The sequence below is a fragment of the Arvicola amphibius genome, chromosome 14 (genome assembly GCF_903992535.2).
Source record: "Arvicola amphibius chromosome 14, mArvAmp1.2, whole genome shotgun sequence".
Classification (NCBI taxonomy): domain Eukaryota; kingdom Metazoa; phylum Chordata; class Mammalia; order Rodentia; family Cricetidae; genus Arvicola; species Arvicola amphibius.
Genome location: NC_052060.1, coordinates 13,557,858 through 13,576,523, shown reverse-complemented (window position 1 = coordinate 13,576,523; position 18,666 = coordinate 13,557,858). Strand labels below are relative to the sequence as shown.

Genomic DNA, 18,666 nt, shown 5'->3' with positions numbered 1-18,666 from the left:
GGTGTTGGGAATTGAACTCTGGTCCTCTTGAAGAACAACAAGTGCTCTTAACTGCTGAGCCACCATTCTAAATTCTCTTCATGACCCATTGATATGTGGATTAAAAATAAGGAATCTGAGAGTTGGAACAACAGCTCAGTAGTTAGGATCACTGGCTGTTATTGCATTAAGTCCAGACTACAGTTCCCAGAACCCTCACTAGGAAGATCATAACAACCTGTAACTGCAACTTCCAGAGAACTGACACCCTCTTCTGTCTTCTGAGGCTACACACACACACACACACACACACACACACCACAGAGAGAGAGGGAGAGAGAGAGAAAGAGAGAGATAACTGCCTGACCCAGTTGCTAGCAGCTGAGTCATCTCAGGCATGTTATTTGGCTTTTCTCTATCTTTTCTCTGTAGCCTGATAACAGATTTCTCCACTGAATCAGTAAGCAAATCAAGCCAAATTGAAAAAGTAAAAGAACATGTTTATTTGCACAAAGCCACTCCTGGGTGAGTTCTCCAGTCCCAGAGATCGAGGCCCAAGAAATCTCGCACCCGAACTAGAGCAGGGAACTTACATAGCCTGTAGGTGACGGGTGATGGTGTGTCCTCCACAGCTGGGTTTGTGCCTGAGTATGGTAGAAAACTGAATGCTGTTGGTGGGGATTTGGGCTGCTGGCAGCTTCAGGGGAGGAGCTGTCGCAGCCACCAAGAATACAGAACTGGGCTTTTTGGTGCCTTTACTGGAGATTCTCTGAGAGCTCAGGGTTTGGGGAGGGAGGGAGGGAGGGAGGGAGGGAGGGAGGGAGGGAGGGAGGGAGGGAGGGAGGGAGGGAGGGAGCTTCTCACACAGTGCAGGAGCGAGCTTGGAGGTACCAACTGAACAGTTATCTTAGGGTGATAAAGACCATGATCATAAGCAACTTGGGAAGGAAAGGGTATATTTGATTACACTCCCACATCACAGTCTGTCATCAAAGAAACCAAGGTCAGGAACTCAAGGCAGAAACCTGTAGGAAGAAACTGAAGCAGAGGCCATGGTGGTTTGCCCCTTATGGCTTTCTCAGACTGCCTTATACAGCAAACAGGACCACCAGCCCATCAGTGGTGTGGCTCTCAGTGGGATGCCCTCCAACATAAACTATCAATCAGGAAAATGCACTATAGGCTAATCTGGTGAGGGCATTTTAAAAAAATATTTATTTTATTTATGGATTTTATAAGTAAATATTAGCCTAAGGCGGACACGCCTTACAAAAAGGTGATTGGCTAGGCTTCCCCTTCAATATTCTGTCTGCATGTATGCCTGCTGGCCAGAAGAGGGCACCAGACCCCATTACAGATGGTTATGAGCCACCATGTGGTTGCTGGGAATTGAACTCAGAACCTTTGGAAGAGCAGGCAGTGCTCTTCTTAACCTTGGATCACTGATGGAACACCTGCCTGCACTTATATCCCTAGTAACATACACTAAGTATACACACTTCTCCACTTACCACGAAGTTATGGTCCTGATAAACCGATTTAATTGAAAATATGCGAAAAGCATTTAACATACCTAGCTTACTTACCAAACATCGCAGCTTGGCCTGGTGTACCTTAAATCTGAATCTATATCCCTTTGCTTTTGTGGGAAACAAAGCATCAACTGTATGGCCTGCTTTATAATTCAGTGTTGACTATCTCATGCAACTTATTGGACACATACTTTGAGGAAGCAATGTGCCACATTTGCGTTTTTAGGCCCCTGGTCATATGATTGACCTGGTCAGTGGTTCCTTGTGCCTGCATCTTGCTAGTCAGAGTAAAGGCCAATACTCAGAATGCAAAGTCAGATTTCTTTGGACAGGTATTGCTTTCGTGGAAGTGTAATGTTGAAGTGTGTGGTATGTATTTGGTATATGTATTATGTATGTATGCATGTTTGCATGTGTGTGTTGTGTGTGTATAAACCAGTGGGAGATGTCTGGTATCTTCTTCCATGGCTTTCAGCTTGTTTTTGAGACAAGGTCTTCTACTGAACCTAGAGCGCATCTGGGGAAGATTAGCTGCTCAGCTCTCCAGGGATCCTCCTGTCTCTGTCTCTTCAACACTAAGATTATAGGAATAGGCCGTTGCATTTTATGTGGGTATCAGGGACCTGAACTCCGGTCCTCATGCTCGCATGGTAAAACACTTTACTGACTAAGCCACCTCCCCAGATTGAAAACTCCTAAGTAAAGCCATTGTAATTCAGACATATTTATTCTTGGACTAATGAATACTTTATCATATAGCTAGTTTGTGTTTAAATGTTCAAACACTAATGTTGTATTCAATGTTCCCTACTTTCTGGCCTCTCACCGGCTTTTGAATTCCCTATGTCTCTGCATAATTCCTTAGCTTCACACTGTCTATTCCCTGTCTTGACTGGATTTCGGGTGCTGCTCCCTCCACACCCATGCCCACAGTCAGACAGACACACTGCTGGCCCATTGACTCAGCACTTGAGAGAGGCTTTTCTTCTTCCCGCCATCACCCTCCACCTGAGACTCTTTTCCTTCTTCCTCAAGATGAAGACGCACTGACCCTTCCTGGGGACCGGCTCAGGCCATCCAGGCTCATCAGCATGATCAACAACAAAAAGACACCAAACGTATATAGATCTTGCATAGCTTTTTACATGTAATGGCCCTTTAAACGATCAGATCCTTTTCCCAGTTGAAATATTTACGGATGTTAATTTTTCTATTATTTACTTTGCAGCTTCCCTGTCTTCCCTCTCTGCAGGCTCTAATTCTGGGGTGCATTCTTGTGCCAGGAGAAATGTCTAGTAAAGTGAGCTTTGGACCTCCACAGTCCTCACGACGAGCCCTTTCACACCCCCAAAGAGATCTCGGAGTGCGGGTAAGACAGTCTTCTACTTGTAAATCTGTGGTCTTTTAAACTGGGATGTATAGAGTTGGGGAGATGGCCCAGAGATTAGCAGCATCTGTTCTTGCAAAGGGCCAGGCTTTGATTTACCGCGCACAAAACTGATGTTTATGAGTTTTTCCATTGAGATGTTTCTCATTCGAGTCCCGTTTTCGCTTTGTTTTTCCGAGTTCTGGAGGTGAGCTTGCTGACTTCAGTGAAAGTATTCTCCACATTTAACATGCATCATCTGTTGCTGTTAACTTACTTCAGGTATGGATGTCCTGACTTTTCAATCAATTGTTCCCAGCAACCATGGAGGGTGACTCACCACCACCTGTAACTCGACTCTAACACTCTCTTCTGGACCCCTCTGGCAGCTGCATTCATAGGTGGGCATGCCTCCCACCCCAACTGTCACACACATATGCCTATGATTTAAAATTAATTTCAATAATAATAATAATAAAATTAAGCACACAGTATGTGAGAAGGTCTCTAATGGGGTGGGGACAGGCCAGATATGCTGGCACACACATCTCTAATCCCAGCACGCAGGAAGTGAAGAAATCAAGATCAGGAATTTAAGGGCAGCCTGGGTTGACTCTGTCTCAAAAACACAAACAAACAAAAAAACAAAACAAATAAAAAAAGCCCAGAGTGCTTGGGAGGTGGTAACATTCTGGTTAAGAGAATTGGAGAGGGCTTTCTGTAGCTGGGGATTTGAGTTGGTGTTATGTATATTACCTCTAGAATTAAAACAGTCCATCCTTCAGGGAAGCTCCTTAAGCAGGAAGATACACAATTCAAAATAGTTTCAGGAAGTCCCTGAAACTGACCAGATTCACTAAGTCCCTCCCTGCCAGAGGAAGCAATAAAAACTGAGAGTCCTTTTCAGAGGAACAGGGCCAAGCCATCAGGTAGACTCTGAGACCAGACCAGTTGTCTGGAAGAAGCAAAACCAGCTGAGCTGCCTGGAAGAGGTTTGGACCAACTGAGGCACCTGAAAAGGACCCTCTCCAACCTGTCAAGCTGCCTGCAGGCTGTGCACTGCGATGCAAGTTCCCAGCTTTGTGACCTGTCACTCAGGCTGTGGTGGGCTTTGCTGATGCAGCCACCTTTGAATCATTTCTGCTTCTATAACCCCCATCCATACTCCTGTAAGTAACCCCAATAAAACTCACTGGTTACCAAGCTGGCCTTGGTGGTATGTGTACTTTCATCCATCAAGATTCTCTGTCTGGGCTGAGTAGACCTGTGTGTCGCATCTCCCCAAGAAACGTTTTGTCTCACAACACCTGGGTCTTGGTAGACTGATCACGGCAGGTTACAACCTTACAAGCCTTGGGAAAACGAAAAGGAGAAAGAAAGAAGGGGGAAATGCAGGTGTTGCATGTCGTTAGGCTGAAGTTCTGAGAACCGCCAATACATACCGTCCCTCTTCCGCTGTTCAGTTTGGAATAAACAAATTAGCAAAACAAAAAGAGTAGCAGATGGTGCCCACGGTGTCACCTTCATTATTGATAAAGGTAAAAAGCTGGAGGAGTCCGCCTAAGAGGAAAGGCCAGTGGCACGGAACAACTCTGCCACAGGTGACTTGGATTGTTCCAGTACGATGCTCGGGCCTTTGAATTGCCACTCAGCGTCTGAACGTCATCAGCTGAACTTCTCAGCTCTGATACTCAAGGTTGCTGGGTAAAAACAAAAGGCACGTAAAAGGTGAATTAATTATTTACAACCGTTTATTTTGGACCATCCTTCTCTTCCCGCCAGCCCCTCCCAAAACACAAAAAGCTTCCTAGGTTATTCAACCTAATCACCTAAAGTGAGCTGCAATTCCATTCCATGACAATTCATGCGGCTCTTCATATTGTACAGGATCCTCTTGGGTTGCTTTAATTTGGAAGGTTCTAAATGTTAAGATGAGTGAGACTCAATTTTCAGACTTCTCTACCTACTAATCATGTTGGACAGACAGTCGGCTTTACTTGGATTCAGGTTGCTGGGGTCTAGATCTGTGCTCTGGAGTTATTTAGAGGCTGGGGTTTAGGTAGCTGCACGGACAGTTGGGGCCAGTGGAGTCTGGTGGCAAGGAGTGGGGAGTATCAGTCAGCTACCTTAAACATCTGGTTTACTTGGAAGGAAGTGGCATGTGTAGTGGAGAAAATGGGGTATGGAGGTGTAGGGGAAAGTGGAGGGTGAGGAGAGAGGGCTTCTCGAGGTTGCAGGTTCCTGAAGAAGGCTGCTTCAGAAGGAGCCTGAGTTTCCCAAGCCGAATCACTCCCAGCATTCCTGCAGACAAACTGCAAATTCAGCACTTCCTGCTGTGCATGCCCTCCTGCAAGCTTTTGTCATGGCAGCAGTAGATCTGTCATTCTGGGCACGGATTCTATTCAAACCAAGAACGAAGGGTGCAAATATTCAACACACACACACACACACACACGCAGCTGCCAACTGTTCAGCACTTTCTAGAATTCTCACTACAACCCTTCAAGGTCAACATTAGCGTCTTCATCAATGTCAGCGAGGAAAGTGGTCTCAGTCAGTTGGGAACTTTTGGCCTTTAGAGGTGTGCTCTTCAGGCTGTTCCCAGTAGACCAGGAAGAGCAGGGCATGCCTGCTCTGGTAGGAGAGGGGCAGGGAGAAGCTGCTGGAGAGGTGTGGGCGTTTGTGGTTATTGCTTGGGTCATCTCTTGGGCTACATTGGAGTTTAAGTGTGAGTGTTATGTGAGCTGAAATATGTATGAGTCTGGGGGAGGGGTAGAAATTGGTTCTTGAGCCACGTGAATATGTGAGTTGAAGCTTTGATGATGAAAAAAACCGAGACGGCTCGACTTTTATGCTCAATTGGAGAGAGAGAGAGAGAGAGAGAGAGAGAGAGAGAGAGAGAGAGAGAGAGAGAGAGAGAGAGAGAGAGGTGGTATGTTGTTGGGGTGCTGGTGGGAAGACAACAATCCTTGGATCATATATTCAGGATGCGGTTGCTGGACTATGTGTTAGTGTGTGCACATGGGAGTTGGGATGTCAGTCCCTAGTCAAGCAGAGAGAGAGAGAGAGAGGAGAGAGAGAGAGAGAGAGAGAGAGAGAGAGAGAGAGAGAGAGAGAGAGAGAGAGAGAGAGAGGTGGTATGTTGTTGGGGTGCTGGTGGGAAGACAACAACCCTTGGATCATATATTCAGGATGCGGTTGCTGGACTATGTGTTAGTGTGTGCACATGGGAGTTGGGATGTCAGTCCTTAGTCAAGCAGAGAGAGAGAGAGAGAGAGCCGAGGAAGAAGAACGAGAGAAGAGCGAGAAAGAGATAGAGAGAGCGAGCGAGAAGCGAGAGCATAGCGAGATAAGCACATAGAAGAGAGCCGCTCCTCTCTGCCCTTCTCTTCTCTCTGCTCCTCTCTCCTCCTCCATCTCTCTCTCCTCCTTTCCTCTCTCTCTCTCTCGCTATTCGCTCTCTGGCGACTCCCCCGCTCTCTCTCTCTTTTCCTCTCTTTTCCCTCTCTCTCGATGCTCCTGCTCCGCTTGCGTCGTCTCCGTCTCTCTCTCGTTCTCTCGCTCTCTTCTCCTCCCGCTTCGAGTCGAACCTGTGGTCCCCCCCCGCCCTCCGCTGCAGGTGGGCCGGCCGCGCGGGCCGCAGCGCTTGCAGCTATTTGGTGGCCGCCGTGCTGGGCTAGCGGGGCTGGGGCTGGGGGCTGCGGGGCGGCGCCGGGACAGGAAGCGGAAGGAAAGCAGCAGATGAGCGGCCGTCCGCGGCCGGGCTGAGCCTCCACTGCAGCCCAGCGCAGGCCGCGGAGCTGGGGCGCTGCAGCAAGAGCGCGGGCGTAGAGCGCGGGCTGGCCGGCGCCGGGGTGAGTCCCGGGAGAAGCGGGCGCGGCGCGGCGGCGGGAGACTGAGCTGGGCGGGAGGTCAGGCCCAACTGCGCTTGTCCCTGTTCCCCAGCACTCCGATCGGGGTTCTGGGCCTCGGGCCAGGAGCCCCCCGGCCGCTTCGGGTCGCGCTTCCCGGCACCCGGGTCCTTCCATCCCTGTCCCGAGGTCTCTCCGAGTCCAGGGGCTGCCTATGCTATCTCGGACGTCCCTTTGCCTTGGCAAACATTTGGAGTGCGCCCCTGGATGCGCATGCCGGGGCAACAGAGGGTAAATGACGGCGTGTCCGAGGCAGCGGGCGGCAAGATGCGCCGCGCAGGGCAGGACACGATCGGGGTCCTCGCCAGCGCCCGGGTCATCTGGCCGGTACTCGAGTACCGGGACCTAGCTGGCTTAGGTTTCACATTTCACTCACAAAACCGCAGCCCTGGAGGCCTGGGGGGCGCGGCCCGCTGCGCTTCGCGGAGCGCAACAGGCAGGTAGGAGTTTACTTTCAAAAGCGCCGGGGCGGAGCAGAGGCGTGCAGCCAGTCCCAGCCCGAGGAGGAGTCCCTGTCCGGGCTACCTCGCCGTGCCCGGGAAGCACCGGTAGGACCTCATTTCATCCCGCAGCCATTGAACTGCCCCCAAGCAACGCGCCCAGAGACCTGTGAAGCTTTATAAAAATTTAAAAGCGTCGGCGGTGGAAGCAGGAATGGGGCGGAGCCACAGCTTGGCGGCTGGATGATGAGCAGGGGAGACTTGGAGCCGGGCAATCTCAGTTTTCACTTCTCCAAACCGGGTATGATGCCCACACTGGGAAGGTGAGCTCCTTCTGAAGCTCATGGGGAGATGTCAGGGCTATTTATCATGATGATTGTGTGGTTGGCGCGTGCGTTTAGTTAAAATCCTTTTGAGGGGGACTATGGTCAGGATGCACGTGTTCTTACAAGCTAACTCCAAAAGCTAGCAAGCTGTGAGGATTAGTGTTTTCATTGACATGTTTATACCTTTTACAGGGCTTGCTGAAAAATACTGGAAGTTGTGTCACCGATCGACAATGTTAATTAGCCTTCCCCTTCCAGTGGGTGTGTTGATTACACAGCTCCTAGGCTCTGTCAGTGAGATCGCGGACACTGTCTGAACCCAGGGAGGCATAATTAGCCATTTTATGGAACCACTAATTAGAGTTTTTAGAATTGAATTAAATCAGTGTGATATAGTTGGGGCTTTGATGTGTGGGAGGAAACTGTTTTATTCTACATTTCAAAGAACTATCCAGGCGCGTTTAGCATTTCCAAAGGTCGATGACTCCTAGTATGATTAGCCAAAAACACCCAGTGTGAAAATTTTCAGGGTTGCCGCGCTGACGGTGTGACTTGGTGACAACTTAATTTGTAAATAAAATGGGAGAATTGTGAGAGTGTCATATTTTTGAGACTGCTTGCCAAGTCTCGTTTTTATTGTCTTATTTATTGAGCAACAGGACGGAACCATACAGGAAATCGAAAAGTTTCCTTACCGAGCAACAATTCCGTGACACCCTCTGTTGAAGAATTAATGTGTTGACTGTGGTGAATACTCTTTTGTTAATCCCCCTAAAGGCACACCCTACTTTGCCTCTGCTGTAGTTTGGGTTGAATGGGTCCTGATTATACTGGTTAATAATCAGAGGTCTCACTTGGGATGGAGGCTGCTTGAGATGAACTTCCTTTCTCCTTAAAGTCCGGTCCTGTCCATCTCCAAGCTTCATTTCCCCTTCCTACTGAGCTTATGAGCAGGCATTGAACTGCAGGATTCTTTGTAAGGTTATATGTGGTTTGGAACAATTCACTATTGTTGCCTTCTCTAAGTAAACAAACAATTCTGGTAATTGCTACATATCTTTCAGCTTTTCTGGGCTTTCTAAAAGCAGACTCCTGAAGTTCAAGTGGGGGCACTTCCTTGTGTCTGTGAGACCTTGTTTTCTTAACTGCACCATAACTTTCTGTTTTGTCCCCTTAAGCTTGTTCTGAGGATTGAGGTATTTCATGCAAGTGACCTCAGTCTTAACACACAGGATAGCACTTGTTGTCAGACTGGAACTGCCATCATTGCTGTGGCGGAAGTGCCTGTGCCCAGCGCCTCTGCTGCACACAGGCATGATTGCCCCAAAGCTGCCCATAAGGAGGACAAATTCAGTGGCTATGGCTGGACTCGTTCTGATAGCTGTCTAGGTCCTCCTGGAGTCAGAAGAAAAGCTGCCCGCATCTCTGTTGCTCCGTCTCCACCCATCTCCCACCCCAGTCCCACTCAGAGCACTGTACCTGACACCATGGGATATGTGGAGTGCATCAGATCAGTTTCTGGGACTTCCAATCTAGGAGGGGGCAAGGGTTTGCTTGAAAAAAAAAAAAGATCCATCATAGACACAGTAACTATCCACAGCTCTTCAGCAATCTGTCCAGCTGCCGAGAGATGGTCCAGAGGTGATTAAAGACTCTCTTAATCGCAGTTGGTCTGGGAGTGTGAGTTGAACTCTGGCAAGCCTAGTAAAATGAGGCTGGCGTTTTCTTTCCCGGTGAACAGTGGCCCTCAGCTGTCCATTTTGAGGAGTTCTCCTGCTGGGAGAGGGCCGTGGCTTTGTCACCGGGCGCCCGAGCTCTGCAGAGCCTCCTGCCACCGTCTTGGATCTTGTTCTATGATTTACAGGTGCGAGTTCAGCTAGGTGTCTTAGCCACGCCCCTCCGCACCGTCCTTCTGCACCCCAGAGCCTCCAAGTGAACCCGCATATGCTACTCTCTCCCCTGTGCAGTAGCTTTTCTCCCTTCCCAAGCAGAGCCCCTGTAATTAATCGCTCTGGGTAGAAACTGTTGTGAGGTTCTTATAACTTCCTCTTCACAGAGGCTAGCTTCCGCTTACTGCGGTCATTATCATAACCTGTTATTTCCCTTATATGATTTCTTTTCCCTGAGCACTGTCTTTCTTTCAAGTAGGAGTCATGTATTTTATAGGAGTAAATGTGACTTCAGGGGAAGATTCTCCTTGAGGTCACCGACTTTCACCTTGTTTTAGTCCAGGGTGGTGGGGAAAAAGTTCACTGCACACTGTGAGATGCTGCTCGGCAATGTTCCCCAGGCCCTGTGGTTTGGTGTATTCCGGCCCAGACCTGGGCAGGACGCTCTTGGATAGTAGCTGAAGCAATGGTGCTGGTCATCCCTGAGCACATCTGGACCATGTGTTCTGTTGCTGAGCAAGCTTCCCTGTGCACCAACGGTGTAGCTTCCTTCCGGATAGTCCCCAGATCTCCACTTTTCTACTCTCTGAAGGCTTTCTTCTATGGTAAAGGCGTGCCTCTGTGTCCCGAAATGGGCACATCTCAGGATATTCTCTTCATCCAGTCAGCCAATATTTATTAATGTGCCTCTTGTTTGCCAGCAGCCGGGAAAAGGGTAAGGAACATGGCCCCTGCACCCCAGGAGATTCTTCAGGGAGCCTGATGCTCAGTCGTCACCCAAGTGAATGTGTAACTTGGAAGACCAGTAGGGAGAATGCAGCTGGTGGGCTGGCCAGGTGCGGACTGGAGGGTCAACAAGGTCTCGCCAAAGAAGTGTGTTTAAACGGAGAGGAATTAGCCAAAATGGCGCGTGTGAAAAGAATGAGCCCCAGCAGATAACACTGGACTCTGCTAAGTTCCTGGGGCTGGAAAGAACTGGGCCCCAGAGAAGCTGGAACAGCTGGCAAGGCTGCTGATCAAATGAACGTTTCTGTGCTTTAAAGTCCAGGGAACACCATAGGGGATTTGAAGCAAGGGAGTGAGGCCAGTTTGGCTACTACCCTGCCTGGACCAAACACGATACAGGTCCTGTCAGGGGCCAGTATGATAGACGCTGCAGGTTCAAGGATTCCCCATGTACACCCCTCCTGCCTCTATCCCAGTCTGGGCACTGCAACCTCTCATTAGCTTGCTGCCCAGGGAAAGGGACCTCTTTTCCTTACTTTATTGTCTTTGCTGATAAAGGTGTCCCTCGTGCGCTTGGTGAGTTCCTTATACGCACATCCTTTCTGAGATAAGCATCGAGATGTGTGCCTTCATTAACTCAAGTGGGAGCCCCTGCCTGAGGTCAAGCCCTGTTCTGGAAGGCGTCCACCCTGCCTTTTATTAGTTTCCCTCCTGGCTGCTTACTCAGATCTTAGATGAGGCAAGAGCTGGTAACCGTGGGGAAAGCAGAGAGACTTAGGAAGGCCAGGCTCTGTGTGGGCTGGCTCAGGTGAGGAAACCTGGAAACCTGGAGGTGTTCTCGAGGCTAGCTCTCTGCTCGCCGTGAGCTGGGAGAGGATGGGGGCACCCTGAGGACAGGCAGAGCTTGGTGCTGGTAGGATGTGTGGATGAACCAGAGAGAGTACTGAAAACAGCGAGAGGAGGTGAGTGGGTCCATCCACTGACTAGGCTGGCAGCATCCCAGGCCAAGGCCAGTGGAAAGACCAAGACAAGACAGAAGGGCACTGCGGTGGAGAGAGCTGAAGGAGTGGGAAAGGAGCATTTGGCTTTAGTTTTCAGAAAGTATTCATAATATTGGGGGGAGGGGGACCATTGCTCCTGACTCTGATGAGTGTATCACCAGAGATGGAGAATAACGGGGTGAAAACTTGATGGGAGGGGTTGTAAGAAGATGTGTTAGAGGAGAAGGGGCAACAAACAGTACAAGTGCCATCAAGCTAGAAGCTAGACATCGGTGAAGCTTAACAAGGGCAGATGGCCCCTGTTGAAGCCATCTCTCTGTCACTGAGCAGGGTCTGGTGGCTACTCATAAAACACGAAGGGATGAATCAAAGGGGGTAAGATGGGCCAGGAGAAAGAGGACAAGGGTGTGACCTTTGGAGATGACTCAAGGCAGTCTCTGAAACTTAAAGAGTTTCTTCAATGAAGGGGGAAGGATGGAGGATTTAGTGGCAGTAGATATGGAGTCAGGGAGGATCTCATACAAGATTCCTCTCTTTGGAGAGGACCTGGGCAAGGGTAGTTGGTACAGTTAGGAAAAGACTTTTCCCAGAGGGCTGTTGAGAGCTGGGATTTCCTTTGAGGGTCTTGCCTGGCGTTGCCTTAATGGATGGTCCACATTTTAATAAGGACAAAGAATGATGATGACCTTCAACAGAGGGAGAAGGGAATGAGATTTGGGGTCTGTGTGCTAGAGATTATACCTCAGGACTTTTGTTTCTTCCTCACAATGACCTTGAGAAGGGAATATTAATGATATCATCTAACTGGGTACTTGGGTATGGGACCGAGCAGAAGCATTTGACCTGAGGTATAACAGCAAGGCAGTACGAACACAGAATCGCTCGTGGTGTTCTGGGTTGGAGCTAGCTTCCTCTAAGATGCCTCTCCATCGCTGGTGAGAAATCAGAAGTTAGAGTAGAACAGAGAGTCGGGAGTTACAGGCTGGAAGGTAGAAGAAGCAAGTGTCAGGATGAGGGAGTCAATTATGAATGTAGAGAATGGTCAGCTTTCTGACGAAGGAGGCAAATTTTGGGATCTGTAGGTCAACAGAGAGCTAGGCCAGTGGCTATCAAGGAAAGAGGATTGGTCCCTGCTAGGCTCCCTATCCTGGCTATACCTCCTTAGGGTGCTTGTCTGCCAGCCAGAAGGCCAGTGAGAGCAGAAAGGAGGGAGACTCCTGTGTGCTGAAAGCTTGGTGAATGGCTGGTGAAGTCCATGGGAGACAGCCCTGGAGCCAGGCTAATGTTTTGAGAGTGCCTGATTGGTTTCACATTTAGTCTTTACCATCACCGCCTTCCTCTCAAGCAGGCTGCTTGGCTTCCTTTTACTAGGTAGGAAACCCACAGTGCCAAGATTAAACTGCCTTCTTCCAGTATACAAGCTGGTGGGTGAGCAGGCCGCCTGAGAGGCAGCTCCATTCTTTCCCCAGCAGATATGCGTTGGGTGGGGTAGCCTAGAGGGAGGTGCTGGCTAGTTGCCCTGCTCCCCTCTAAACTTTTCTCTTGCTGAGAAAGACCAGGAGATCATGGAGCTTAGAAACCTCCAAAGGAAGCTCTCGGGGCCACCCACTTTTACTTACCCAGCGCATCTGCTGCCCATGCTGGTTACTGTTACCTCTGTCCGCTCGTACAGTCATCAAAACGCTCCCGATGCTCACATTTTATAGATGGGACTTCAAAGAGGTTTCATCGTTTGACTGAGGCCCCACAGCTAGGAAGCAAGTCAAGTCTGTGTCTCTTTATATCTCTGCTATGGGAGATGGCGGCTTGCGCGTGACGAGTGAGCAGATTTGGATTCAAGAAGGCAAGAGAGGGGCTGGTCACAGGTGTCTAAGCATGGCCTGGACTCCACGCTTCCCCATGACTAGGCTTTGGCTCTTGCTGACAGACGGCTGTTAAGTAATAACCTGATGGGGGGGAAGAAGACCAAGCGGTAGAGAAGGGGGGCTATGAGTGGCATCCGACCGGAAACCGACCACCAGCAGGGCCAGGGAAAGCAGTCAGGTCTCTGTGTGGTCACAGCCCTGTGGCTCTAACACTCGGGAGCAGGGATGGAAAATGGATGTGTCAGTGCATGTGAGACAGGCATGGACCGAGCAGGAGAGCAAGGAGTGGCCTTGGGGTTTGACTCCATAATTATCATTTCCTACTGATGTGTGTTTGTTTGGGGGTGACTGGACCATATGTGCCCTTGGTTTAGGGGACATTTTCCTCACTTTTAGCTTTTAATCACATTAGAGACTGGTGAGATCTTTTTTTTTTTTTTAAGCATGAAGAATTAGTGCTCTGAGGTCAGTTCCTAGTGAAATCATGAGTTGAGGCATTTAGAACAAGGCAGGTAACCCCTAGGCACAGGGTCTCTTTAGGAAGAACCTTCCATTCTGGAAGGAAGAGAATGCCACTTCTAGGCTCTGGGCCAGTGTAACTGTGCAGCTGTGCATGCAGGCCCAGTTAATGCTCCCAGTTTGAACCGTCTCCGCGTCTGAGCTGTTGCTGTGGTCTGGGACCCGAGCCTCCTCCCGGGGCAGGGTGTGGACTTCGCAACTCCTTTGTTTTCTGCGCACTTTATCTCACTGGCCCTGTTTGAGTTTTAACCTCCAGGAGACTGCCGGGTGGGAAACCCTGCGGGGCCTAGACCTAGCCGGGGAGAGGGGTGTGGTCAGAGGCAGAACTCTAGATCCGGCTCAGTGGAGGCTGAGCATGTGGAGGCTCAGGAATGGGCTCGCAAGTGTTTCCAATTTATTTTTATTGCAGAGCAATATTTGAGGGAGGTGGGAAAGGACCTAGGACCTTGCAACTAATAAATCACCTTTCCTGATGTCCCCGGGTAGCAGTCCCTGCCCTTTCGTACATCATTGTAACAGTTGTGTAGGCACACTGGCTACCTGCAGCCCTGTTTCCTGCTTATAAAAATCTCCATTCTTCATGATTGTCATTTTATACAGATACATGGTATTTTCGACTGACTGAATCATATTTAGCCCCCCCCCCCCAGCTATTCCTTGGCTTGGGGAGGCATTTACACTGCTTCTGGCTTTTTATTATCATAGGCAGTAAGGCAGTTGTGGCGGTTGTTGATTTTTAATTATCTAAGGTAAATTTCTAGGTGTTTGGATTCTCAAGGAGACTAAGGGGAAAAAAAAACTTTAATTGACTTTTGGAAACGACGGCCAAAGTGCTGAATAAGTGGTTTCCCTGGGAGTTGTTTTTATAACTGACATTTGGGGGTGGGATAGACATTTGTCTGGGGGTCAGTGTGAGAAGCGGTTCCTACAGCCAAAGCCATGAGAAATACATGTCTCAATGCCCAGGCTTCTCCCAGACTTCCTTCCTGTGGTTGTGATGGGGTCCAGCATGCTCGGTACCCCTCTCACCTCTCAGACACCTGCGAAGCTTGTTCCTGGGTGAGCAGCCCATTTGAAGGTTTGAGTTTTATGCTTACCCCCTATTCCATAACGGGAACCTCTAAGGAGAGTCGGCTATTGTCGGTTATCTTTCCACCCTTTTACGATTGACTTTGAGGATTAATCTCTCCATTTTCTCCCCTCCCAGAGTCCTGTTGAAGAGTAGCATCTCTGAGGCCCCACAAGGCTTTCGGAGCAAGTGGTTGAGACTGCTCGTGGGAGAAGAGAGCCTGCTCCGTCCGCCATCCGGGGACGCTCTCCATTGCTATGGATACCGAATCCACATATTCTGGATATTCCTACTACTCAAGCCATTCAAAAAAATCTCACAGGCAAGGGTATGTAAGCAATGCATCAGTCGGCACTTCTCTTTGGGAATGCCTGCAGGTTGGTAGGGCTTGCTGTCCGAGAACCAGGTTTTCAACAGCCTGATCAAAGGGCTGAGGATGTTAAGGGTTCAGCCCGCTGGTGCGTGAGAAGCCAAGCTGAAAGAGCGGCTGACGGGCTCGCAGAGACAGGGCTCTGCCAATTTACATTTTATAGCCGCCATTAGAGTTGATGACCTTAATTTCTCACAATTGGTTTTAAATTAAAGTTTTCCCAGCAGTGGAAATGGTTCTCATTTCTAAGTACTTCTCATGGATGTAAAGATCTCCCAGAGCTTTACCAAGTCTGTGAATGAAAGTGAAAAAGTAGGTGTTAATTTCTCGCTTCACCCAGAGCTGCTGACTCACTTAATGGGCCATTAAGCATCTGCCCTGAGGCTATCTGGGGCATGGGGGAGGGGGTAGGGTAAAGGTGTGGGGAAGGGGTCACACCGCACACCCACCCACCGACACCCACCCACCGACACCCACACGTGGGCACGATTGGCTTAGCATCTGATCTCTCATTGACTAGTCTTCCAAGTGAGCAAGCTCAGGGTTTGAAAACACTGTCCTGCGTGGTGGGACCCAACTCTCCCTCCTTGCTTGCTGATGGAAACAGGCCTGCTTTGGTACTCAAAGGGCCATGTGCATTCTGGCCTGCAGAATGCTTGCTGAGTGGCGGGACACAGGGACGGATGGACGAACGGACACGTAAATGATGCCATGGGTGGCATTGTACTGTGCGGGGTAAGACTACAACAGGTGAGGGGTCTCCTTCTCTGTGAAATGGGTATAGAGAGCTGAATGAGCTATGCTTGGGAAATGAGTAGCTTGGCCATAGTAGGAGGCCTCTCTCGCTAGTGGCTGTGTCCATGCTGTTCAGTCTTGGTATTTCAGCACCTGTGTTCGAAGGTGACCTCTGCCCCTAGCTCCGAGGGCCACCTGTGGCCACAGCTGTGTGCTGTGTGGAACGGTTACTGCCCTGGTGCTTATTTATCTCCCTGAGCAGATCCGTATAAGTATCTGTGCCCAGAGTGAGATTTCAGGTTAGGATATATGTTTCATGGCTCCTGTGTGGATGGCCATGCCTGGAAAGAAGGCTCCATGTGTTTTCCAGGCTGCCGGAGTGGCATCTTCAGGGAAGGGGCTCCTGGCAGTGGTGCCTGGGAGGTGGCGACTTATCCATGTTGTAAACTTGATTTTTCTGTACAAATGTGTAGTTTGTAATTTTTTTAAAAAGGTGAACGGACCCCGATAAGGGAGCAGGGGCCTTTAGTCCTAGCACGCAGGGGACAGAGGCGTGCTGGCTGTATGAGTTGGAGGCCAGCCTGGTCTACCTGACTAGTAGCCAGTTCCAGGCCAGGCAGGGCTCCGCAGTGAGACCCTGTCTTCAAAAAGGTAAAACGAATGAGATAAAAGCATAGGGAAGCTTTTCAAGACTGTGCTCACGGGACGACATTATTTTTAAAGAAATAGGCTTCTGGGTGGTTCTTCTTTTTAATTGCTTTCTTTTCCAAACATTCCTGCATTATTTGTATAGATTCCTATGCTGGAGCCCAGCTCTCTTTTCCAGTGAGGACAGAAGGCGCGGTGTGAGCACTTTGGGGGTGACTTTGGGTGATCACTTTGGGTGATCCTGAGAAAGTCAGAACCCCCTTCTTCCACTGGTTTTAAAAATGATCACAGATATTGATCAGTGGGCAAGCTTAACAGATTTGTTCTAAAATGCCAGAAACAGCTGTTTTCAAATATCTGCTTGAAAAAGCAGCTGGGTTGTTGAGGTGTCAGGCTTCCTCACCCATATAGTATGAGTAGAAATTTAGGGTTTCTTTGGAGCTTGGGGTGAACAGGAGAGGAGGGTGGCTTGCAAAATTCTGAATGGAGCCAGGCCTGGATTCTTTTGTCTGCACACCCAGCATTGCACCTCCCAGGCCCATTGCTGTTTGCTGCTGCTTCCCCGGACCTCCTGGGGTCCCCGAAATGCATGGCTCTAGTGCTGTTATGGGAACTGTAAGAGACTATAACTTTCAATTAAGATGACACGCAGAACGCTTAGTTCTTTCTTGATCCCTTGTGGAAAGTACTTGGCAGATGCGAGCTGAAGCTGAGGCTTTTAATCAATTGATCAAGGAATGCTGTGGAGCTCCTACTGGGAGGCCCGAGTGGAGCTCTGCTTCCCAACGGTTGATCAGGGAATATTGCCGAGTGCCCATTCCCAGTGGATCTGAGTGCGGGATTTGAGCTGGAGGGCTGTGTAAGTGCACTTAGTGGATCTTTGAAGCCCCTCCCTCCCTTCTGTTGCATCGTGTTGGTGTTGCCCGAGGGAGGACCACCGAGGTCGTAGGAACCACAGGGCAAAGTTTGTACCCTACTCACAGTGGAGTGCTCAGCCAGGGCAGGAAGAATGTCCAACGGTGGAGGAGCCCTCCGCAGGCATGAGAGCCAGCTGCCTCGGGCATTTCTGGTCCAAGGAATGCCCTGTAAAGGCTTCTCTGCTTGATGATTTGTGGGGAGTTTGAATGGAGGAGTAGGAAAAGAAGGGGACCTGGTCTTTTGGTAACTTTAGCGCAGCTCCAACTCAGGAAGGAATAATGAAGTGCCTGATGACACTGATGGTCTTGGAGCACTGGCCACTGCCCAACCCGTTTTCTGACAAAGAGATCACTGATGCCTGCGCTCTCCAGAGAGCGTCCAGTTAGTTAGCTTGCTGAGAGAGTGGCACAAACTGCAGCCAACCTCGTCTGACCTGTGGGGCTCCTGATGGCAGCAGCTGCAGGGAGCAAGGTCCGTCATGGCCACTGTCTCCCATGCTTACAACCGTCCTAGAATAGTGGGGACCGGGGGCACCGTTTTACAGGTGGAGAAACTGAGGCACGGAGAGAGACATGGCTACCAGATATTGCCTGGCAAGTAGGACCACTTGGCAAGTTTCAGGCTTGTTGGTCCTTTGGGAGAGAATGCCACCTTTGGAAGGAAGAATGTGCTGCTGTGTTAAAATGCATTTTTGTAAAGGGCAGCCCAGGCAGTGGTGGAGCCTCAGCCCCGCCCCCCATCAGCCTCTTTGTTCTCTACACCAAGCAGGCCTGCAGTCCATAGGCAGAGGACAGGTAATGAGTGGGTGAGGCGGGGGAGGAAAGGGAGGAGTAACCGGTGGGATGGCTTTCCCCATTTAGAAACGGACAAGCAACGGAACAGGAGGAAACAGCCTTCCCAGGAAATGCTGACTGTAAGTGGGGATGGTGTGGGAATCTCAGGCATTCCGGCTAAACCGAAGGGGTGGGGGGGCGGCGTCACAGAGCTCCCCACGGTTCGGCTACCAAGTTGCCTAAATGATGATGCATTTGCCTGCGCACATGGTTGCCTCTCGCGTGCTGCCACTTGCCCTCCCCACCCTCTCATGCCTGTGTACCCACAGTGCACAGACACACTTATCTTTGCCCCCGACAGCCTTATCTTTACTCCTGTGGGCCAAGGAATCAGGAAGACAGATTTAGCGATAAAGACGCAGATTCCTGTGGGTGAGGAGGCTGCCCAGCAAGAGCCTCAGGTGATCCTGACCACTTAGGCAGTTAAATCATGAGTGTGTCTTAATGTTCCATTTATTGGTTTAGTAAACTGTTTATTCTGCCCCCACCCCCACCCCTGACTCTCAGCTTCATCATTGGGGAGCTCTCTTCCAAGATAG

At 49.8% G+C, this 18,666-nt stretch overlaps 1 protein-coding gene across 1 annotated transcript in view; it reads left to right on the top strand.

The window, feature by feature from the left end:
- Positions 1–14,772: 14,772 nt before the first annotated feature.
- Vangl1 (VANGL planar cell polarity protein 1) overlaps positions 14,773–18,666 on the top strand; it is a 41,627-nt gene continuing 37,733 nt past the window's right edge. The window contains exon 1 of the mRNA XM_038311180.1: positions 14,773–14,951. Coding sequence (XP_038167108.1) covers positions 14,881–14,951 — 71 coding nt within the window. The 5' untranslated portion in view covers positions 14,773–14,880. The remainder of the gene's footprint in view (positions 14,952–18,666) is intronic.